Source organism: Sarcophilus harrisii, chromosome 1 (assembly GCF_902635505.1).
Source record: "Sarcophilus harrisii chromosome 1, mSarHar1.11, whole genome shotgun sequence".
NCBI classification, from domain to species: domain Eukaryota; kingdom Metazoa; phylum Chordata; class Mammalia; order Dasyuromorphia; family Dasyuridae; genus Sarcophilus; species Sarcophilus harrisii.
Window position 1 is genome coordinate 348,249,383 of NC_045426.1, and position 25,297 is coordinate 348,274,679.

At 35.6% G+C, this 25,297-nt stretch overlaps 1 protein-coding gene across 2 annotated transcripts in view; it reads left to right on the plus strand.

Annotated features, from left to right (window-relative positions):
- MTMR12 (myotubularin related protein 12) overlaps positions 1 to 25,297 on the plus strand; it is a 93,920-nt gene that overhangs the window by 47,308 nt on the left and 21,315 nt on the right. For both annotated transcript variants that reach the window (XM_031945883.1, XM_031945882.1), the window contains exons 3-11: positions 4,871 to 5,010; positions 6,765 to 6,837; positions 7,683 to 7,813; positions 9,613 to 9,706; positions 13,920 to 14,043; positions 20,215 to 20,290; positions 21,145 to 21,251; positions 21,651 to 21,775; positions 23,936 to 24,014. In XM_031945883.1, coding sequence (XP_031801743.1) covers positions 4,871 to 5,010; positions 6,765 to 6,837; positions 7,683 to 7,813; positions 9,613 to 9,706; positions 13,920 to 14,043; positions 20,215 to 20,290; positions 21,145 to 21,251; positions 21,651 to 21,775; positions 23,936 to 24,014 — 949 coding nt within the window. The remainder of the gene's footprint in view (positions 1 to 4,870; positions 5,011 to 6,764; positions 6,838 to 7,682; positions 7,814 to 9,612; positions 9,707 to 13,919; positions 14,044 to 20,214; positions 20,291 to 21,144; positions 21,252 to 21,650; positions 21,776 to 23,935; positions 24,015 to 25,297) is intronic.

The window sequence follows — 25,297 nt, forward strand, 5'->3', positions numbered from 1 at the left end:
TGCAGGAGCCTTTGAGTCCTCTACCTTTTCAATCTTCATATGCCATGTACTACGCAATCCAGTAGCACTTGCTTCCTTGCTGTTCCCTTGATTGGCTGTCTACACCCCACACTTGAACTATTATTCTTCATTCTCATCTCCTAGCTTCCTTCAAGTCTTAATTAAAATTCTGCCCTCTACAAGAAGTCTTTACCCAATCTCTCTTAATGCTAGTGCCTTCCCTCAGTAGAAAATTACCAACTTATCCTCTTTTAGCTTGTTTGTGTATAGTTTGCATCTTGTCTCCCCATTACATTGTGATTTCCTCTATAGCAGGGATTGTTTTTGCCTTCTTTGTTTAGCATGGCACAGGGACTGGTACTTAGTAGGAACTTAATAAATATATAGTCTGACAAGCAAGGCGTAACTGTGTTTGTCCTGGGAGCCTCCAGCAGCCTAGCAAGGAGATAGGAATGGAATGTCCCAGCCTTGCCGCCAGTGGGCTCTGGCACGGCTGGATCCCAGGTTGTATTTTTTCTGAGAGCCCAGTGAAGAGGCCCAAGTTTCAAATATTTCAGATCACAAGTTTATCTGTTCTTGGGGGAAACATAACTGAAAAAAAGTTTTAGTGGAATTTTTTTACTTGCTAGGATTTTAAAGTACTGGGAGCCTTTGTCATAGTCTTCCACCTGTATCTTTTTCAGGAGGTGGCTTGAAAACTGAATACCTATACCTAAGTGCCGTGGTTGGCCTGGGATTGAGAAGCAGTGCCTCTTATGGGAAGGGAAAGGGGTTTTATGTTGATCAGTTCATTCCATTCCCACCATAGACTAGACTTCTTCGTGACTGGGATTTTAGGGTAAGGAAATGGGAATAATTCTGCTACCAGAATTAACTTTTGTTTTCCTGACTCTTTAGACCTAAGAGCAACTTGTTGTTACCTTGCCTTATAGTGAGAATATTTCTGCAGAGAGCCATGAATGTAATGACATCAGCTACTCCTCATTCTTTTCCTCTTAGAACATATTAAGGAACAACAACTTGCCCCCAGGTCTGTGACTGATTAGCACTTAGAGCAGGTATACAGATTCTCAGTCAAATAACAGGCATTTATTAAGTACTTACTGTATTACAGGCACTGGGCAAAGTGCTTGGAATACAAAGAAAGATAAATACATGATCCCTTTTCTCAAGAAGCTTGCGTTATAATAATGGAAAAACATGTTAATAACTTGGCACATGCAGCATATATACAAAGTAGATAGAAGGTCATCTTCACATCTCTTTTTGTAGAGAAAGAAACTTCAGCTATTGCCTGGACCACTCTCTAATCTCTAGGCATTCTGAGAGGTACTTTACAAATATTCTCTCATTGAATCCTCACGGCAGCCTTGGGAGGGAGATGCTGTTATTATTCCAATTTTATGGTTGAGGAAACTGAGGCAGACAAAAGTTGTGACTTGGCCGTGGTTACATAGCTAGTAAGTCAGGATGAATTTGAACTCAGGTCTTCCTGACTCCATACCTGCTGTCCATAACACAACCAGCTTCCTCTACTATATGTGGGATCTCCATTAGCTAACTTGACTTGAGTATATCTAGCGATTTCTCCTGTTCACCACTAAGCCAAATTGATTCAAGACCATCCAGGAGCTAGCAGAAAACGCTAAATCTCTATTATGTTTCACAGTGCCTTTAGGAGTGCCATTTCTTTTAGATAGCTTAGAATTTAAAAGATTATTTTTTTTTTGTTTGGTCTGGAATTGTGATTTCATTGGTGGAAGAAGCTCACCTCTGTCATTACAGATTTGCAACTTTTGAGTCTAAGAGTGCCTCTAGGGACTTGCCTGGAGTCATATAGCAAGTGTGTATTCTGAAGCCAGCACTCTCTGCCATGTTCTCCCTCTTTGAAAAAAATTTTACCCTTGTACACACAAATTAGCATGCACTTTGCAGCTCTATACCATGCTTCAAAATATTATCTCCTATTGGATTTGTATTATAAAAATTATAAATCCTCCTAATACCTGCCTTATACTAATTTTTAGTTTAAAATATTACAGCCACAGTATAGTGTCCTTCTGTTTGACTGGAATGACTTATTAAAGTCATTCCAGGGGGTTCAAATCACAGGAAGCTTTTTAAAAATTTTTAATTTTTTTTTGTTTTCTTTTTAAAAATTCATTTATTAGGTTTTGACATTTACTTTTATAACATTTTTTAAGATTAAAAGTCATTTATTATTTTCTTTTCTGCTTTAATTTTTTATTATTATAGCTTTTTATTTACAAGGCATATACGTGAATAATTTTTCAGCATTGACCCTTGCAAAATTTTCTGTTCCAACTTTTCCCCTCCTTCCCCCCTTCCCCTAGATGGCAAGTAATCCAATACATGTTAAATATATTAAAGTATATGTTAAACCCAATATATGTATACATATTTATACAGTTATCTTGCTGCACAAGAAAAATCGAATTTACAAATAAGGTAAAAATAACCTGAGAAGGAAAACAAAAATGCAAGTGGACAATACCAGAAGGCTTGGAAATGCTATATTGTGGTCCACACTCATTTCCCAGTATTCTTTCTCTGGGTGTAACTGATTCTGTCCATCATTGATCAATTGGAACTGGATTAGATCTTCTCTTTGTCGAAAATATCCACTTCCATCAGAATACATCCTCATGCAGTATTGTTGTTGAAGTGTACAATGATCTCCTGATTCTGCTCATTTCACTCAGCATCAGTTCATGTAAGTCTCTTCAGGCCTTTCTGAAATCCTCCTGCTGGTCATTTCTTACTGAACAATAATATTCCATAATATTCATGTACCACAATTTATTCAACTATTCTCCAATTGATGGGCGTCTACTTATTTTCCAGTTTCTAGCCACTACAAACAGGGTTGCCACAAACATTTTGGCACATACAGGTCCCTTTCCCTTATTTAGTACCTCTTTGGGAGATAAGCCCAATAGAAAAACTGCTGGGTCAAAGGGTGTGCAGTTTGATAACTTTTTGGGTATAATTCCAAATCACTTTCCAGAATGGTTGGATTCGTTCACAACTCCACCAACAATGTATCAGTGTCCCTGTTTTCCCATATCCCCTCCAACATTCTGCATTATCTTTCCCTGTCATTCTGGCCAATCTGACAGGTGTGTAGTGGTATCTCAGAGTTGTCTTAATTTGCATTTCTGTGGTCAATAATGATTTGGAACACTCTTTCATATGAGTAGACAGTTTCAATTTCATCGTCTGAAAATTGTCTGTTCATAACCTTTTACCATTTATCAATTGGAGAATGGCTTGATTTCTTATAGAGTTAATTCTCTATATATTTTGGAAATGAGGCCTTTATCAGAACCTTTAACTGTAAAAATGTTTTCCCAGTTTATTGGGAAGTTTTTTTTTTTTAAACAAGTATCCTTTTAGTTTACCTAAAGAACTTTTTCTAAAGCTAATTTGAATACTGAATACATTACTGAATTCTCTCTCTCTCTCTCTCTCTCTCTCTCTCTCTCTCTCTCTCTCTCTCTCTCTGTGTGTGTGTGTGTGTGTGTGTGTGTGTGTGTGTGTGTGTGTGTATTTTCCCCAAACACTACTGTTTTCAGAGAGTGAACTATTAGATGAACCTTCATTGGATAAACACCTCCTTTGTTGTCTTATTCTTTAAAATCAGAGCAATTATTTAACCTCCTAATGGAAGGAAAATTAAAGTTAGTCTATGTTTTGTCAATTCTGGGACATCAAAAATTTGTTTCTTGACTTATATGGAGTACTGAGTGAAGGAGGGACAGTTTTAATGACACCACAAGACTTTATAAAGAGGATATTTTGTTTTCTTATTTTTATCTTCATCCCTTTTGTATGTTATGTATTCAGGAATAATTGGAGGAGAGGCGAGTATTTGTAAGGGAATTGCCTTTTTAGAGGAAATAGTTCCCTCCCCTTCCTCATTATACTGTATCTCTAATCTTTCACCATATATCATTCCTTTCCTACCATTCATGATGGACCTCCAGAAAACATGAGGTTTTCTTGTTAGGAGTAGACACATCTACTTCTGTACTTTTCACATGTGCTGTGCTCCTTGTTCTTTTTTTTTTTTTTTTTTTTTTCCCTGAGGCAATTGGGGTTAAATGACTTGCCCAGGGTCACACAGCTAGGAAATGTTAAGTGTCTGAGGTCACATTTGAACTCAGGTCCTCCTGACTTCAGGGCTGGTGCGCTATCCACTGCACCAACTAGCTGGCCCTCTCCTTGTTCTTGGAGCCAAACTCCCAAGTGATTTTGATGATTTTGCGAGAAGCTGCTCCGCCTCAAGCCTCAGCTATCCAGCTGCCAACCTTCCAATCCAGAAGCCAGGAAGACTTGGTCAGATTCCCCTCCTCTGCCCAAACAGAAAATGTTGTTGTAAAACTGATTGAAGAATCTAGATTACAGAAATAGTAGCAAGATATTAACCTTATCTTTCAGTAACATAGGGGAGAGATTTTGTGGAATTTCTGTCTGATTTAAAAAGAGTTACTGTCAGTCTTACTCCCATGTCTTCTTGATATGGTGTAGGCTTGATGAATACCATCTCCTTAGAAACTTCCAGCCCTTAAAGTTAGCCTTATCCAGGAAATATCCATCACAGATTTATTAGTCCGTTTTGATTTTGCTTATCTCAGTGCTTGATTATTTTTGCTATAATTAAGTCTGTCTCAAGAAATTTTCGTCCCATCACAATCCAGTGGGAAAAAATTAAGTCAGTAACATTTTCACATATAGAAACACTGTATGTGTGGACGCATTTTTGTTTTTAGCTAAGGTAAAACTGTAAACCTTTAGTTTTTTATACTGTTCATGAAAAATTCATGTATTTATTTTGTTTTTTGATTAGGTGAACAATTGCTTTGTGAAGCCAGCACAGTCCTTAAGTGTATCCAGGATGATTCAGGTCAGCATGGAATTTGTGGGAAGCTCGTTTGCACAGACTTCAAGATTGCCTTCCTTGGAGATGAGTCTACATTGGATGATAATGTATGAAGAGATCATTACCTAGACATGTTGCAATGGTTTCTTAAAGAATCTTCTAGCTTCTAGTTTACATATATATGTATATAGTCTCATATTCTTATTTTCCCTTTCCCTCTCCCTCTTCTTCTCCCTCTTGCTCCCTCCCTCTCTTTCTTCCTCCCTTCCCCCCCCTTCTCTTCTTCTCACCAATACACATAGAGAATTTTTTTCTATCTCCTGTCTTCACTAATCAATCAAAAATTTCTTACTGTGAACATGAGGCATGCGGAGAAAGGCAAAAAATTCTCTCCTTATATTATATTCCTTTATATTTCAGGACCCTATGAAACTTTCTGTTATTATCATTTATAGACTGCCTTGTATTAACCAAGTCCTAGTAATTAAGCTGTCACGAATAATATCTTAGGTGTGAATATGGTGTAAACAACAGTTATTCTCAGGAATATGTATGAGTAGGAAAGAAGCTGGGTAAAATGTGTTGTGAGAATGAAGGATAACAGACAATCTTTTTTTTTTTTTAAACTTTTTGAAGCAGCTTTATTTATTTATTTCATTATAACTTTTTATTGACAAAACATATGCATGGGTAATTTTTCAACACTGACCCTTGCAAAAACTTCTGTTCCAACTTTTCCCCTCCTTCCCTCCACCCCGTCTCCTATATGGCAGGTAGTCTTAATACATATTACATATGTTAAAGTATATGTTAAATACTATATATATATATATACACACACACACACACACACACACACACACACATATATATATATACACATATTTACACAGTTATCTTGTTGCACAAGAAAAATCAGATTTAGAAAGAAGGTAAAAATAAGCTGGGAAGAAAAACAAAAATGCAAACAAACAATAACAGAAAGAGTATAAACGCTAGATAACACTCTAAATGCTGCACAGATGTACATAAAAACATTAACAGTTTCAGAAAGGCTTCCAAAATATCCTGCCTTGTAGAATACATCTGTGGGACAACAGGTACAAGATCCGTTATGTGTGGCATGGAGGTGGGTGAAGTGCTCACTAATAAGAGAATGTCTCCACCAAAATTCAGACGTTTCCATAGAATATCCCTGCTAGACACTAGGGAAGATGGAAGATGTAAGAAACTGTTCCTGCCCTCATGCATTAGGTGCTCTGAGCCAACGACATGAAGAAATAAACACTGTGAATGAAGGAAAATGGTCAGTTCATGGTGTAGAGACCACTTCCTGCTTTCTGTTTTAACTTGCTCTTTGTCAAGCTCAAGACCATGATATTAGTGAAGAATGTCGTCCTCTCATTAAGAGTCTTCCATAGCTCTTGTGAAAGTCTGTGAAAAATACATTTACTACAAGCCTGCCTCATTTGGTCTCTTCTCCTTTTTCTTAGTTTGGGTTTACTCACTTTTATAAGTGGAGAGGATTCTATGACTTCTAGAATTTATAGAGGAAAGATGTTAAACTCTTCCCATTAAATAGAGTGGATGTCATTTGGCCCTCTACCTCCTTATTTGGCACAGCCAGGGTGCATATTGTTAGTCATGATGTTTGGATAGTGTAGAGTTCTTTAGCTTGCTATCTGTGCCATGTATCTACATAATGTTTTACCCAGAGGGGTGGTTGCTTCTTCCCATCATTCTTGGAATTTGTAACAGGAAGATGCTCAGTCTGTGCCCAACCTGTACCTTCTTAGTCCTGAACATCAGGGAGTCTAACTTATTTGTTGTTCATATTGGATGGTTCTTTTTTTTCTTTTAGGAGCCCCAATTTAAGAATAAGGTGATAGGAGAAAATGATATTACGTTGCACTGTGTTGACCAAATTTATGGAGGTGAGTGTGTTTTACAATGGAGTTTTAAGTTATAACACATAGGTAACTGAGGCAGACAGGGAATGAGACTTGTCCAGGGTCACACAGCTAGTAAGTGTCTGAGGCTGGATTTGAACTCTGGTCTTCCTGACTCCAGGCCTGTAAGAAATTAGATTAAGAAAATCTAATCACTGCTCCACTTAGCTGCCCCATTTAAAAAAAGCAAGGGCAGCCAGATGGCACCGTAACTAGAATGGCATGAGTTCAAATCTGGTCTCAGACACTTTCTAGATGTGGGATTCTGGGCAAATCATTTAGTCCTGACCCACCTCAATTCCTCAGCTATAACAGGAGCTGGAAAAGGAAATGGCAAAGCACCCCAATATCTCTGCCATGAAAACCCCAATTGGGGTTGCAAAGAGTTAGACACAACTTAAACAACTGAACAAAAATAAGGAAATAGATATTCATACATTCCCTCCACTCTAGGAATATGGTCCCTCTATTGGAAGGTTTTCCCCTGGTGATCTCTTTGCTTAATAATTTTTGGTTTTAGGATCCTGGTTTCTTCAAATCAATGAAATTGAGTTCTGACAGTGATCAATCTAGTTAATTGCTGGTGTTACAGCTGGCAGAATGAAGAAACATGACTCCTCAGAGACCAGGGCATGAATGGAACTCTTGCATGATGGAATCTTGTTAGAGAAAAGTGCTATATTCACTCTCACTTTTTAAGGGAGTTTAACTCTGGGAAGTTAAAATCAGCCTTGATTCTTCAAATATTAGTTTTTCACCTTTGAAACCCATTTTCTTTTTCTCATCTGATATGCTGACTGGGACTTTTTTTTTTTTTTTTTTTTTGGTAGTTTTTGATGAGAAAAAAAAACCATTGTTTGGACAACTGAAGAAATACCCTGAAAAACTCATCATCCATTGCAAAGACCTCCGAGTATTTCACTTCTGCCTGAGGTACACAAAGGAAGAGGAAGTTAAAAGGGTAACTATTTGCATCTGTTTGGAGAATTTATTTCCCTTAATTTTTTCCCCTTGGAATCCTGGGAGGGAATGGGGTGTTTATTTTGCTTATGTTGCAAAAGGGGGAGAAAAACCAGCTTATGCTGATAATTTTTAAAAAATGATACAATGGTGTATTGTTGCATTTGGGCTGTACTCAAAATACAATTAAGTCAACCTATGCATTTCCAGAGAGTATACTGCTGACTTCTAAGGGCCTTCGTTCATTTCATATCTTGCTCACCAGTCCTTTTCCAGGCATGATAAGCCAAATAGTTCTCTATGAAGGCAGTAAGGTCTGCCTTGCATGTGAGGTCAGCTAAAAAGAGAAGCAATCTTCTTTCCCCCAACTGTTGGCTTCTGAGCTAGAAATTGACAGACCTATGGCCTTGATACCTAAGGAAAAGTAAAAATGGAAGTCTTGAAAGGAAGTATCAAGGTGAGGAAGAGAAAACTATAGGTTAGATAAAGGAAGTTGAATCTCACAGAAAGGATTGTGCTTTTAGAGACTCCATAAACCTTAACTGCCCACAGTTAGAGAAAAGTGAAAGACATATGTGGGCAAATTTTTAAAATGACTGGGACCATTTTATTTTCATCACAGTTATGTATTTTCAATTAACAAGATGCAGAACATATTGTGAGACTTTTTAATCTCACGTTTAAGACTTCAATAGAAATTGGATGGGAATTCAATTTGTTTGCTTTCTGTCTCTGACAGATAATATCCATATGTTATCCCAACTCTTTAGTTGTTTGCTGGTTAGTATGACACACAAGTTTGGATAGACTAACTTTTGTAATCAATTCTGTTATCCGTATTGAGTGGTGAGAGTGGTGGTGGGGATATATTTTAGATACTGGATATCCCTAAGTACCCTTAAATCATTATTGTAGTAAGTAGTTTCAACCTACTTTCCTAATAAGCAGTAAGATGGATTGATATGACGTTGGGGAAGGTCATTGAGCCTCCTTTTGTCTTAGTTTCCTCATCTGTAAAATGGGAATAATAATAATAACATTTACCTCACAAAATTGTTGGATCATGTGATAATTTTAAGTAAAATACTATAAAAAGTGCTTGTCATTGTTACTGCATAAAAGTCACTTGGATAGTAAGTGAGAAAATGAAATTTGAACCTGGCCCCCTTAATTCTAGTGTCTTCTCCATTAATTATTTCTAGTTAATCCAGTGTATATAATCACTTATGTTCCCCCTAAAACTGAGCTCTTTGAGAGAAGGGATGGACCTTTCTTTGTATTCCTAGCATGTAGCGTGGTATCTAGTATATAGTAGGTGCTTAATAAATATTTATTGATTGAATCCAAAGCCACACCGTGTATTATTGTTCTTGTCTACCTTCCTACATACACAAAAAGAAAAAAGCTCAAGAGATGAAAAACCAAAAAAAAATTGCTTTTTTGGTTAAACTTAAATTTTTAAATCAATCTATAAATAGTCTGGAATCTGAGATTATATTTAAGATTTTATTAATCATTGGATTGGCATTTAAATAAGAAAAAAAACATTGCTTGCAAAACTTTTGCCCATGTATTTGGCAATTTGACCACTTACTGATACCTCTGAGAGCTATTTTTGAAACTTGGGTTTATGTGGCTAACTGAGCAGTCATAGTGGGCCATGGGCGGTCTTCTTTAAAGTATGTTTCTAGCCTAGTCAAAAACTATGAGCTTTTCTTCCCTGTGATTTTCCTGGACAAAATTTAACTATGTTTAGTTGTTTAGTTTTTAATAACTTAATGGCAACTATTTTTTTCCTAGATTGTCAGTGGCATAATTCATCATACCCAGGCACCTAAACTACTTAAACGACTGTTTCTATTTTCCTATGCAAGTGCTAAACAAAATAATACAGGTATGTGATTTCTATTCTCTCTCTCTCTCTGATAAACAATATTTTTCTTCTAATGTCTCAAATGGAAGTAGAAATAGGGATCAGAGAGGGAAAAAAGTCTCAAAATTATACTTTCTTTATTCCTGTTTTCTCTTCTTGTTTTGGTTTCTGTCTCAATTTTGGTTTTTATAGGTTGCTTAAGGCCAAAGGAAAATAATTTTTTGTCTGTAGGTATTTGATGACTAAACTCTAACATTAAGCTTTAAAAAATTTTTATTTAAAACTAAATAAAAATAAGAAAAAAACAAATAAAAAAAGAAAGACAAAAAAGGAAAAGCAAAACGTTATTATGTACCCAGCAGAACATCAGAGAGTTTTCAAATATGTGACAGAAATTGTCTGTTTTAAGAAAGCAATAATAGAAGACATCATATTCATGTCTCTCCATCTTTTCTTTGCTTCGTTGTATATTATTCTTTTGTTCTTAAAATTTAGCTTTTTAATAGGTTGGTTAACTCTTAGGAAAAGTAAACTATGTAAATTGTAGCTCAGTGTACTTAGAAAAAGAAAAACAGCTACTTTGAAATTTTCTGTCCTTTTAAAATGCCTTGATCTGTGAAGTTCTAGGCAGGGATCCTCAAATTTTTAAAATAGGGGGCCAGTTCACTCTCCTTCAGACTATTGGAGGGCTGGACTATATTAAAAGAAACTTTGTTTTGTGGGTCTTTAAATAAAGAAACTTCATAGCCCTGGGTGAGGGTGATAAACGTCCTCAGCTGCTGCATTTGGCCTGCGGACTGTAGTTTGAGGACCCCTGTGAGTATATATTACATGCTAAAAGTCTTTTGAATAATCAGAATAATTGGAACAGTAAATGTGAACATATTAAAAAATGGACTTGGTGTAAAATGCTATTGTTCAGTGGTACTTAACCTTTTTTGTATCATGGACTCAGAGTCTGGTGAAGCCTTTTTCATAATAACATTTAAAATGAATAAAATCACAAAGAAAAATATTGAAATATAATTATAATATTTTTTAGAGAAAAAGTTTATGAATCCCAGGTAAAGAACTATTATTAGTGTTTTTCTAAAGAAGGGAGCCAAGACAAAAAGAAATTTTGGAAAAGATGACGGATCTTTCGCCCACTAGAGTCCAGTTTTCCCAAGAGCAATCAACCTATTTTGTTATTGGTGTTGTGGTTAGCATAATGAGGAGTTATGACTGTCTGGCAGCCTGGGACTTTTGCTGGAGTATTTGCTCAGAGTGATGGAGAAAGCAAGCACTGCTTAGCCATCCTCCCACTCTTTTTTGTTTTCTTGAGTTGGCACATAGATCAGTCAGGTTGCCAAGAATTCTTTGTCCTGAATTACTTGCTTTCCAGTGGCCCCATAGGCTTTCAGACATATGTCAAATAAGTAGCATATGGTTTGATGTGGAAGTTTCCAAAGGCACTTAAAGGGCATTCTAGAATGTAGTGGTGTGAGCACGTGTGATGAACTTGGGTCATGAGGTATTCTGATTATATGCTAGGTAGTAGGTGGCTAGCACTTATGTAGACCAATTTTCAGACAGTTAAACTATAAACTTTAGTCTGGATGACCAAGAAGTCCCACTTTTGACACATGCTGACTGAGTGAATCTGGGTCTTTCACATCAAGATGTCAACATATGTTATTAGAGGGAATTTTTCCAAACCAGGCATTCCATATATGTTTCATTCATTTCCATTGAAATTCCTATAAGTTGCCAAACAGTTGTCAGTTATTGATAAAATTTCAGGATTGAACCTAAAATACACACACACACACACACACACACTACAACCAGCTCTTTAGAGGCAAAAAAATTTCTATAATGCTTTCAAGTTTGCTCTGAATTATTAACATTTTGTCCATCACCTTCTTAAGTCTAGACTATCAATAAAACAATAGATCAAACCCTGATTTGTAGCATTTGCTAATTTTTCTGTTATAAATGCTCACACTGAAAATGTAATAATTGACTTTTGCAAGGTGGTTTGATTTGTCTTTAGCACACCCTTGCTCACATCCACTAAAACTGCTGAATATCATTTGATTTGGTTTTGTTTAAGAAAATATTCAAGGTTTAGAGTTTTAGTGCTTTAGAGTTATTCTTATAAATGCTAGTTGATATTATAATGTGGATGTATGGAACAAAGCTTGTTTTAATATGAAAAAAATTACATGAGAGATGTTAATTCTTTCCCAATTATTGTAATTTAATTGGAAAGAAAGTTTGCTAGTTGAGAAATTATACTCTACTTGAATTAATTCCATGCCCTTCTTAGCTTTATTTTAGCTTTCTGTCTTGATTCCTGGAATTTGAACTCAATCTGTGAATATTTCTCGCCTAGCCAGTTTTTTAGCTTTCTCTCCACCCTTAACATATGTTGATCAGCATGCCAAGAACATTACCCCAATTGACCCTGCCCATTTTATTCATCTGTACTAATTTATGTCCCTTAGCTGGAAGGACTAGAATCTTCCCTAACAGTTTTTATACCCACTCTCTTTCTCCCTCATCTAACACTCTCATTGAGGAATTTTATATAAATAGTTAATAAATTTAGCAATTAGTTTGACCAATTTTAAGTTAGAAATTGTATGTGTAGGAATTTGAAGAAATGGCAGTTTTGTAGTCTAGCCATTGGTATCAAACTCAAAATAGAAGTAGATCCCTGCCCTAGTATTGACTTAGAAAATTATAAATTAACATATTTATGTTGTATTATATATTTTTTTATTTTGTTAAATGTTTCCCAACCACATTTGAATCCAGTTTTTGCATTCCTTGCCACATTGTGACTGTGAGTTGACATTTCTAGTCTGAACAACCTTTTTGAAACACATTATTTGCCTTAATAATTCATTAAAGTATTTCACAGAGATTCTCTAACAGTTTCATTATGCTTTTGGAAAAAGACTTGCCTCTCTGGAAACTTAATTACGGAACCTGAGTGACAATCTTTGAGACCTTTTACAAGTTTCACTTTACTAACTGGGAAAATGAAGGAAGCTAGTATCTTGGTTCAGTTCAAACCATTTAGAAAGGGTTTTTTTTTTGGGGGGGGGGAAGGAGGGGTTGATACATATTATTCTATAAACATTTTATTTGTGCTCTTGCCCTGGTGTTATTCAAACTGAAGGGCACAGATTTATCAGACAGGTAATCTTCAGTAGCTTCTTTATTTTCGGATATGCAGTTCTAGGCATTTGAACCAAATGGTTCACTGCAGTTTGAGTAAAACATCTGAGACTGTCTTGGCAAGTGTTCTCACCTGCCTGTGGTCACAGCCAGATACTTTTCTCCTTACTATCTCCTTTTTCACAACTCACAAATGGAGCAGCAGGCAGGTGAGGTAATGAGATGATCATCTGTTGCCTCAATAGTCACATGACTGCTTTCTCTTTACTCATCCCCAGGAATCTTGATTTTACTTCCAGGGGAATGACATGTGCTATTGTATGACTAGACTACCATAGCTGCTAAACTAGAAAATTCTCTTTTGGTGGCATCTATCATCCAATATAAAGGGCGGTTTAATATGAAAAATTTGACAATTTGCCAAAATCAGCCTTTTGTCTTTCTGTACATTGCAGTAAGTTTTTTTTAAAAATGCATTTATTGTTTTAGTGTGTCTGCCAAACCTTTCTTCAGTGTTTAATTCCTCTTTGAGGAGCTCAGTTATTGCGTAATTTGGCTAAAAATGTAGCTGGGTGTGGAGCTTTGTGGAAAATAGCATTCAAAGTATCTTTTTTTGTGTCATGTGAAATGACAATCATTTGTTAGTGAAGAAAATAGAATTAAAATTTGTTCCTCTTGATTTGGACCTGACTTCTTCCTTGGGATAGGAATTAACTCCCTGGTGTAAAAGTTGCTTTCTTCAAAGCAGCTTCTCTGTAATTTACAATCCTGCAGAGTTGTCTAGATTGCTGAGAGTAAATGACTTGCTTTTGGTCATACAAATTTTTATGTGTCACGTACTATTTGAAGTGAGGAGTTCTAGATTCCTCAGTTCCCTCTTACTACACAATACTGCCCTTCAGGGTAAGATTAGGAGTAAGAAATTAATGGTTATATAAAAGTTAAGTGTTAAATTTGGTTGATATGGTCAATCTCAAATCTAAGATTTCTCTTGCATATAATTGCAATATTAGTGCTTCATGAAAATCTCATTTTAATCCTATTATTTTTGTTTTATTAACCATAGGCCCCCCACACCAAACTGTGATGTTTGACACAATTAAGGATTGGCATTGGGAATTGGAACGAACAAAAGGAAACATAAAGTACAAAGCAGTGAGTGCGAATGAAGGCTATAAAGTCTGTGAAAAGTAAGGTTTTAATATTGTGCTTTAAAAAAAAAATTTGAACATGACAAAAGGTGTTATTGTGTAGACTTCAAAATTATCTCTCTGCAGAATTCAAGTGGACAACCTCTTTTACCTTGGAATGGGAATGGTGGCTGTAACTGCCCGTGCTGCTCTCCAAAGCCCCTTTGGTTTCCAGAAGCTCAAAGCCTTTTAAAAACTTAGTCCTTGATGCTTACTTAAGAGAGTCTTCAGGGCCCTGCTAACAGGGTCTCTTAAGTCCCTATCATCACTGGAGTATCTTTTAGTGTTTTGAGGTCAGTTAAATAGTCTCTCTCTCTCTGCTCAGAGAGATTTCCTCAACCAGATCTGTTAATCGGTAGACTTTGCCCGTCTGTGACCAAGTCTTGTGGTCGGCTACTGCCTGAACCATGACCTGCTCTGGACGGGGGCCTGAGTGTTTCCAGTGGACTCTGAACCTCACACACCTCATTGTTCATTCAGCCCTGTCTTGTGCTTTAAACCACTTTAGTTGAATAGCTTGACACTAAAATTTTTAAAGTAACTTTTCACCATTGAGCCTAGCACACACCATCTATAATAATTGGCAAGAAATGTGGCTTAATATAGGAAGTAAATACTGACAGAAGAGGTTTTTGCTCACATTCTTCATTTGGCCAAACATAAATCTTTAAAAAGAACTCTTGAAGTGAACCAAGAGTAAAAGCAGTAAAGAAAACCATCAAATTATTATGGCTTGAGACTTGGATCCTGTGTTGTTTGGATGGATGAGCCTAAGGTATGCCCTCTTCCAGGATCCCTTCAGAGCAGGAATTCTTAGTCTGGTGTCTATGAACTGACTTTCTTAAGATTTTTATCATTAGAGGCAACTAGGTTGCCAGTGGTTAGAATGTTGTGCTTGAAATCGGGAAGTACTGAGTTTAAATCTCACTAGCTGTGGGACTCTGGGCATAACCACTCTGTACCTCAGTTTCCTCATTTGTAAAATGGAGGTAATAATAGCACCCATTTCCCAGGGTTGATGTGAGGATAAAAATAATGTAGTTATAAAGTACTTTGCAAACTTTAAAATACTTTATAGGTGCTGGCTTTTATTAATATAGTTGGTTTCCTCTGTAATCCTGTATATTTTATTGTATACATTTAAAAACATCATTCTTAGGAGTTCATAGATTTTACCATTCTGTCAAAGGGATCTTTTTCATAAAAAAGTTAAGAATCCACTACATAGTGTCTTAAAACAAGTTATCTAGACAGATTGTCCAAATGACTAGATTTCTAAAGAATCCCCTGCTTGTTTCAGTTTTTCCTCCTCCACCCTTTTTAAAAATGTGTGTTCATTTATTAATTAAATACAAGTTTTAGGTTTATTCTTTAAACACCTAGCCTTAGATGTTTAGGACCCTAGGCAAATCCCTTAATCTCTTAGTCTCAATTTCTTCATCTTATAAAATGGGCACAATAACACCACCTACCTCATAGAGTTGTTGCAGGGATCAAATGAGATAATACAGCTTTTCACAGTACTACTACTGCTAGAAGTATTACCTTCTAATATTAATACCATTATTATTCCTAAAGCACATCTTTATTAAAATCTTCTGTGAGCATTCCAGTTTAAGATAGCTACTACAGAAACCTATTTAACATTCAGAAAATGTTAGAAAAATCCATAACTTATTAGGCAATAGAAGGGATTAATAATGAGTTCTTCATCTATTGAGATATGTCATATTTTGTCATAAATTGTCCTTTGATACTCATGTCAAAGACAAGTTACTGGGTCAGGGAGGTCGCTGGTGTGAGCAGTTGTGTTCATGTTCCTGTGTGCCTCAATTAGCTCATAACAGCTACAGTGGCCCCTAAATGTTTGCATAGTGTTTTACAGGTCTGTTCTCATTTTATCCCAACAGGTTGTTGTTACAACCTGATGAATTATACCTTGTAAGTCTTTCCCAAAGCAGATAATACCCTATAGAGAATTTCTTTCATTGACTAAAAAATGACATATTTACATAGTTACAAATCTGGCCACCAGAGTGCTACAACTTCTGATTTTGGGAGGACCAACCCTAGGAAAATGAAAGGACATGTCAGATCCTCATGCTATCTTGAGAAGTTCCTTGAGCAGAATAACCCAAAATTCTTACCAGTAGCACCTTAGTGTATAGAATTTCCTACAGACAGAGACTGCTTATAAATCTGGAATCCTTGAAATGAAAATAATGTGTTTTTACTTTCAGTATATCCTATTTTATTCCTCTGGCTGCCAGATATTTTCAGACTTTTCTGACTTCAGGTAGAAAAGGGAAATTTTGAAACATTTTCTGTTGGAGATCTACTTGAGTGGGCTTGCCAGTAAGAACAGTTCAGGTGTTGGCACTTAACAAAGAGCCTACTCTCCACTCTGAGTGGAATTCTCTCTAATTGCCTCATGGTTAAATTTTTCTTCATGCCACTGGGTAATTTTAGTTTCTTCTTTTCAAGAAAGGGGCTTTTGAAGAGGAAAAAGCAAAGAGCTGCTTTGTCCGGAGCCAGTATTGCTTCTGACCACTGGGGCTTTATATCTGGTTTTATTTAAATTTGCTTCATGGTTTTCCATACAGCAATAATTTAATGGCAAATGCTTTTAAAATTCAGTCTAGTAAAAGTTAGCTTGTTTAACTGTATCTTTGAAAATAGTGTCCAGGACTAGTTGACACATTTGCTGTATGGTGGGAATATTGGTAGGGAGAAAGGGATATATTATTTATCAGATCCCTGAATTCTGATATTGTAACAGCTATATTTCATAGTTTGGGTTGAGATGTCAGTTTCCCCTTTTTGCTGTTCCTCTATTTGCTGAGAGACTATGTCTTCAGTAAAAGTGACGTGAGTTTCCAGAAGTTCTCTCTTGGATATGTTGGGCATTATGGACTTGCTGATATGGTTTAGCTTTGTTTTCTGCTACATTTACTTTCTTTATTCATGTTGATTGTTATAGGTACCTCCACTGCCCAAAAAGCAGCATTGCTTATCCTCCTATGTCCTTGATCCACCAAGAAAAGAATTTATGGATTTAACATATACTTTGACATATTTAACATGTATTGGATTATCTGCCCATCTAGGGGAGGGAGTGGAGGGAAAGGAGGGGAAAATTTGGAACAGAAGGTTTTGCAAGGGTCAATATTGAAAAACTACCCATGCATATATGTTTTGTAAATAAAAAGTTACAATAAAAAAAGAAAAGAATTTTGTTCAATAGACATTTTCTTGCTTTATATATGGGATAACAGCTGAAGTTTTCATAACATTTTAAACTTGTGAAGCACTTTAAAAAATTATCTCATTTTATCTTCATTAATAGCTCCATGAAGTTGACCTATCAAGTCCCTATTTTAGGATAATAGGGACAAAGACTGAACCTCTGTTTTCATTGGTACAGGGACCTTCTGGTGAGGAAACTTTTTGTACCAATGTAGGTCATCATTATCTTGGCAAATTATAGTCTTAGAGACTTGATTAGCACATTCAGAGGTAAAATGACTTGCCTACGATCACAATGTTAGAGTGTGTCAGAAGTGGTGCTGGAACCTGAATCTACCAGGTCCCAAGGCTGGCCCTTGATCCATAACTTGTGTCACCCCTCTTCAAGATAATATATGAGGTACTAGGGATACAGCAACAGAAATACAAGTCTTTGTAATGTAATAAATAACAATCTGCTTATATACACATGTAACCAAATACGTGTGTTAATAGGTTAATAAGAAATGAGAAAGGGCACATTAACAGTTAGCTGTGTGCAGCATAATGAGTGGAGAGACCTTTCTTGGAAATCATCAGCAATCACTTTTCTCTCTCTTTCTCTTAGTCCTAGTTTCCTCATCTTTGAAAATGGAAAAATAATAGCATCTGCCCCATGGGGTTGAATTTGGGTTTTTTTGGTTATACGTGTGTATTAACTTTTAAAATACGCATTTCTTTATGAATCATGTTAGGAGAGAAAAATCAGAATAAAAGGGAAAAACCATGAGAGAAAAAATAGGAAAATAAAAAGTTTACATAGCATGTCTCCCAAGGTTGTCAATAAGATCATTGAAATGACGTAAAGCACTTTGCAAACTAGAAAGTGCTTTCTAAAGGTGAATCATTAATAACTGGAATGGATGTATTAGGAAAGCCTTTCTAGAAGAGGTGACCCTGAATTGAGCCTTGGGATAAGCTAACAATCCTGTACAGCCTGCGCAAAGACAGAGATAGGAGAGGAATGTTAAATTTAGGAAATTGCTACTAAGTCACTTTGGCTGGAACAGAAAGCTTGTAAAAAGGAAAAATAGAACATAATCTGGAAAGATAATCTAGAGCAAGAGTATAGTTGTGAGGTCACATCCCATTTTTTGTGACCTCATTTTAGGTTTTCTTGACAAAGATGCTAGAATAGTTTGCCGTTTCCTTCTGTGGCTCATTTTATACTAAGGAAACTGAGACAAACGGGGTTAAGTGACTTGCTCAAGATCATACAACCAATAAGTGTCTAAGGCCAGATTTGAACTCAGGAAGATGAGTCTTCCTGACTCTGAACTTGGCACTCTATACACGGTGTCACCTAGCTGCCCTGAGCAAGGTTGGACAGTTCCTAAATAGTAGCCTGAGAAACTTGCGTTGTATCTGAGATGTAATAAGGAATGTCAACATGGCCAGGGAAATAAAGAGGAGACCATAGCAGTAGTCCAGGGGAGGGTGGTCTAGTGAGCAGAGAACAGGCTGGAGGCGAGAGCTGCAGAGATGGAATCCGTGAGAGAATCTGAGGCAGCTGAGCGGGGTAGGAGGTCAGGAAGAGGGACGAGTCCTGAACGATTCTGACCTCACTGTCTGCCCTGAGCTCATCCCTCAGCACCAGATGTCCCAGGAACGTCTCAGACTCAAAAGTGTCCAAAACAGAACTTCTGTTTCCCTTCATCCTAAGTTTCGTGTTTCTGTTACAGATTCTACCTTTCTCCCATGATTGTAATCTTGTCATTATAGTCCCTATTCCCTCACCCCACCTATCCAGTGTTGCCAAACCTTGCCATTTTTTGTGGCCTTGGGTGAGAGATATTTAATTTATCAATATTCCAGATTAGGGGTCAGCAAACTATGACCTGAGGATCAAATTAGCTTTGTTTTTGTACAAACCTGAGAACTAGTTTTACATTTTAAAATATAACGCAACTTTGTTTAAAAATATAAAAACCTTAGCTCCTACACTATATAAAAACAAAAAGCAGGCCACATTTGATCCATAGGCTGTATTGCTGATCTTGGTTCTAGACAGGGCTCTGATACCGTAAGTTGAAGAGAATGTGCTGATCAACTAATAAACATTTATTAAGCGTCAACTACATACCAGCCACTGTGCTAAGTGTTAGGATACAAAAAGACAGCCTCTGCCTTCAAGATTACTGTCCAGTCCTAGAGAGAACATGCAAACAAATATGTAAAAAGCAAGCGCTACTGGATAAATAGAAAATAATTAACAGAAGGCATGAAATTTAAGAGGGGTTGGAAAAGGAGGGCTTTCTGGAAAAGGTGGGATTTTAGTTGGGATTTAAAGGAAGCCAGAGAATAGTTGAAGTTGAGAAGGGAGTGTTCTAAACTTAACAGACAATGAGAGAAAATGCCTGGAGCTGAGAGGAGGAGTGTCTTGTTTGTGTTAACAGCCAAGAGGACAAATATTTGTCAGGAGGCAAAATCTAAGAAGACTGGAAAGGTAGGAGGGAGCCTGTTGTAAAGGACTTTGAATGCCAAACAGAGCATTGATAAAGGGAGTTTCCTTACCTGAGAGTTCTCTACTCCATTGAAATCCAGTCCTTCCTTTACCTAATAGAGAATTTTGGAATTGAAAGGAATATCAGAGAATACATTTGATTCTCATTTTTAGACGGAGAAATAGAGGGCCGGAGAAGTAAAGGAGTTTTTGAGATTATACAGCTTTGAGTACCCATGGGATTAGAATCCTTGTTTTGTGACTTCCTGTCCAGTTAGTGCTCTTTCTAAAAAATGAGAGAAAAAGAGAAACAGAGAATACATATGAACTAATTTTCATTAATCAGGGAAATTTGGTCCTTAATTTCTTTGTTTTAGAATTTCAGCTTTTTGATTTAATTAACATTAGCCTTTGGTAGTAGAATGAATTCTTTTTCCCCATAGGCTGCCAGCCTACTTTGTTGTTCCTGTTTCTCTTCCTGAAGAGGACATCTCATGTTTTCAAGGACGAGGTATACCTGTAAGTAACTCTGGAAGCCTAAATATACTGAAAGCCAAATGCTCATAGCATTTGCCTTTAAACACTTATTTTTCATTTGTCACATATAGAAAAATTAACTTATCTAAAGCTCTAGGTTTAAATCTATCATACTTAGTAGTTTATCCTCATTCCAGTAGGGATCTAGAAATATCTTAGGAGTTCCTCAGAGGTGGTAGTACTGCTACTTCTACAACAGTAGAGTAACAACTTGGCCTGAGACCAGATTCACAAGGTTTTACCCAGTTTTTATCGGAAAGAGCAAAAACTCCTTGCAAAAGCTGCTCTGACACAATACTAATTGTGTGAACCTAGTCAAGTAACTTAACCTTTCAGGGTTCAAAGTAACTCTGAAAAACTAACTGTAAATTATAGAAAAAATGCCATCCTGTGTTCCTGACATTTACCAAGTACTTAAAGTTTATTTTAAAGAAAGAATCTTTTTTGGTCATCTGAAATGATTTCTGCAAGGTGGGAGGAATTCTTGGAGATTCAATAGTAAATTTTTCATAAAAGGGTGGCATATAGAGCTTACTTTCCTTGTATTCCAAACCACAGGCAAACAGGAAGTATATTTAATGATCAAAGAAGGCAAGACTCAGAAACCACTTCTAATTTTCAAATTTCCCCTGCCTTTAGGGAATTTATTGAGAAAAGAATATTATGAATAAATTCAATGCTATAGAGAGCTTGCTGGTTCACATAAAAAAAAAAAAAAGCACCTTTGTCTCATTGAAATTATAGCAGTATATCTTGTGTTAGCTTGAATGTCTGACTGGCCTGATAGGTAGTTGTGTACATAATTCCTGGAAAAAATGTTCTTTTTCATTCTCTAGATTTGGTGTTGGTCTTACCATAATGGTTGTGCCCTTCTGAAAATGTCAGCTTTCCCCAAAGAACAGGATGACTCTATTTTACAAATACAAAAAGCCTTCTTGGATGGGTCAGTAATTTTTTTTATATTTTCATTCTTTTTTTCTAAGTGACTTTTTAAAAAAAAATTAAAGATGCTTATGCTTAATTATAGTATTCTTCAGAAACATAAGTAATAATATCCAAAAAAACATTTCTTCCAACTGATTGATATTCTTTTACTAGACACTTTGTAACATTTGTATTTGTATGTTTATAAATTACCTTAATTCAGATTTATGAAACTAATTTTTATGAAAATTGCTTATGCTTGTTACTTAGTCTTCAGAGACATACAAATGAACCCAATAACATTTGTTTTTGCTAAGCTACTAATATTTTCTTATTATAGGGACATTGAGTTTTTTAAATACTTGTAAATTATTTTGATTCATGTTTTTCTCTTATCTCAATATGTTTTTATATCTAGAACTTACAAGACCATTCACAAGCCACCTTATGAAAATTTAAAAACTGAAGAACTGTCAAATAGCTTCATATCCCTACAGGAAATCCAGACCTCATACTCTAAATTTAAACAGCTGTTCCTAATAGGTGAGGAGTACACAACAAAAATAACTTTTCTTCAAATGGGGAAAGACATAATAAATGGATAATATGACAGATGGCACCTTTTTCTTACTCTGTGGTAACATCCAGATACTTCTTGCCATCAGAATTGACAAATGTGTAGAAGAGAATTCTCTTTTTATTGTTGTCTGTCGATTTACCTTATTCTTGTCTCAGATTCTTCTCCTCCTATTTTGGGGAAGGGGGTCTATTTTTGGTCTTTATAGAGAGAAAACGTTCCTAAGAAATATATCTGTAAATTCTATATAGTCTTAATACCATTACTAGATATATGTGCCAGGAGATCATAAAAAGAAGAGAAAAGGACTTGGTTGTACAAAAATATTTGCAGTAGCACTTTTCATGATGCCAAAGAATTGGAAATTGAAAGATTGTGATCAATTAGGGAATGGCTGAACAAGTTGTGGTAAATAATTTTAGTGGAATAATATTGTGCTATAAGAAATGATAAGTAGGTAGATTTCAGAAATACCTGGAAAGACATATGAACTAATACCTGAATTGATGCTGAGTGAAATGAGCAAAACCAGGAGAAAATTGCATTTAGTAACAATATTGTTTGATGGATGACTATAATTGACTTAGATTTTTTCAGCATTACAGTAATCTAAGACTTTCATCATGATTAAAATGCTATCCTTTTTTTTAAAATTTAATTTTTTTATTTTTTAAAGCTTTTTATTTTCAAAACATATGCATGGATAATATTTCAATATTAACCCTTGCAAAACCTTGTGTTCCAATTTCCTCCCCTTCCCTCACCCTCTCCCCTAGATGGCAAATAATCCAGTATATGTTAAACATGGTAGGAATATATGTTAAATCCAATATATATATATACATATTTATACAATTACTTTGCTGAACAAGAAAAATAAAATAAAACAGGAAAAAATGAGAAATAAAACAAAATGCAAATAACAACAAAAAGAGTGAAAATGCTGTGTTGTGATCCATACTCAGTTCCCACAGTCCTTTCTCTGGGTGTAGATGGCTCTTTTCATCACAAGATCATTGGAACTATTTTGAATCGTCTCATTGTTGGAAAGAATCACATTCATCAGAATTGATCGTCATATAGCCTTATTGTTGTCATGTATAATAATCTCCTGGTTCTGTTCATTTCACTTAACATCAGTTCATGTCAGTCTCTCCAGGCCTCTCTGAAACCAGATTGCTGATTGTTTCTTAACAGAACAATAATATTCCAAAACATATATTTACAATAACTTTTTCAGCCATTCTCTAACTGATGGACATCCATTCAGTTTCCAGTTTCTGGCTACTACAAAGAGGGCTGCTACAAACATTCTTGCACATACAGGTCCCTTTCCTTTTTTTAAGATATCTTCAGGATATAAGCACAGTAGAAACACTGCTGGGTCAAGGGTATGTACAGTATGATAACTTTTTGAACATAGTTCCAAATCGCTCTCCAGAATGATTGGATCACTTCACCAACAATGTATCAATGTCCCAGTTTCCCACATCCCCTCCAACATTTATCATTATCTTTTCTTGTCATCTTAACTAATCTGAGAGGTATGAAGTGGTACCTCAGAGTTGTTTTAATTTATATTTCTCTCATCAATAATGATTTAGCACATTTTTTCATATGTCAGCCTTTTGTAAAATTCATTAGGGAAAAGTGCATGAATGGTCAACATGTATAGACTTAAGAATTTTATATTTTAATTGATTGAAATCTATCTGTGGGAGTTTTTCTCCTATTTTATCTCCTAGAATGTTGACATCTTTGTCATTTCTTTCTAATGAATGCTTTCCAATTCCTTAGAATTAGGATATGTTAGTATATTCAAACTAAGAAAAAAATAGTAATCTAATGCTTCTTTGAAAACTATATTTTTTGAAATTAATGCAGATCTCTCTTATTTTTGTTCAGTGTTTAGTGTAGAAGCCAGCACTCTTCTGGAGCATCACAATTCAAAAACCACTTTAACTAAAAATTTGAATTCACAAAGTATCCTTATGTTTAGATTCTGAAATGTAAACTGAATTCCTGAATATGTTGTTCATTTTTAATCCCAAATAAGGCCGTTAAGTCACACTGATTTCTTAAATGTTACTTAATGTTGAAATAACATTTTTTCCCTATCATTACAGATAACAGTTCTGAATTTTGGGACACAGATGTGAAATGGTTTTCATTACTGGAAAGTAGCAACTGGCTGGATGTCATCAGGTATCCACATGACTTGGAATCACTGTAGTTTTGAATCTTCTAAATCTATAACAATTGAATTTTCTTCAACCAAATGAATTCTATTTACAGACTATTAAACATTTTAATATTTGAAATTGTTTTTAATGAAATTTTATTATTCTATTCTTGTGACTATATTTGGAATTTACAGAATTCACAAATGTATTCCCCACCCCCAAGGAACTTTAGAGACCAAAAATAGATACCCAAAACAGAAAGAGAAAAATCTGTTAGTTAACGTAATTTTCCCCCTGTTCTCTTAATAGCTTCAGCCTTTTTTTAAACCTTTAAGAAATGAGTCCTCGGTTTGGCAATTGTTAATGCTGTAAAGTTACCCATGCATATATCCTGTAAATAAAAGGCTATTAAATAAAAAAAAAAGAAAAGAAAAAAAGAAATGAGTCCTCCTCCTCTCAAAGAGGTCATGGACTCAAAATGCAGAATAAAGACATTCAATTTAAGAAATGGGAATTTATTTGGTGTGATTCCATAGAGTTGTTCCAAGGATTCCTCCCACCACCCCCCCTTTTTTTAAGGGGGTGAAGGATAGGTGGATTATGGAAAGGAGAGGATTGTCAAAAAAAGGAAAGAAAAGAAATATTGAAGTTTTTTTTAAGGTACAGAATAGAACACAAAAAGGGCAGAAGAAATCATAGACAAGTAGGCTAGCTTTGAAAGTTCAGTGTTGAATTCATTATATACTTAAAGGGAAAAGCAGGGTATACATGATGGAGATTGATACTTTCATGTTTAGCCCTCTTTATGTTCTGCTTTGTATTATACAGAAATGCTCATTTTGTTTGGTCCTTGTGTTAAGTAAATCTAAAAAAAAGAGAAGGGAGTCACTGAAGGTTCTTTGTGTTTAAGTTTTATTTATACCTTTTGTTTTCACATCAGCTCCACACATAACACACACACACACACATATACTCACATACTTTTACTCCTGTTCAATCTTCCTTTGTTTAAAAAAAAATTACTTAAGACCAATTTGCAGATTAAGCAAATCTAACAGTATAGGCAGCAATCCACATTTGAAGCATTCCCCCATTTCCTTACCAAAAAGGGAGGACTTGGGTTTCATCTATAATTCCCTGTGACTAAAATTGGTCATTACGGTTAGCTAGAGTTTGGTTGCATTTTTAAAAATATTACATTATTGTACTCATTTCTTTTCTCATGACTTTCATTCAGCATCATTTCATAGGGTTTCATGTGCCAAAGTTGATGGATTCCTCCTCTATCTCCAGGCCAATCTAATT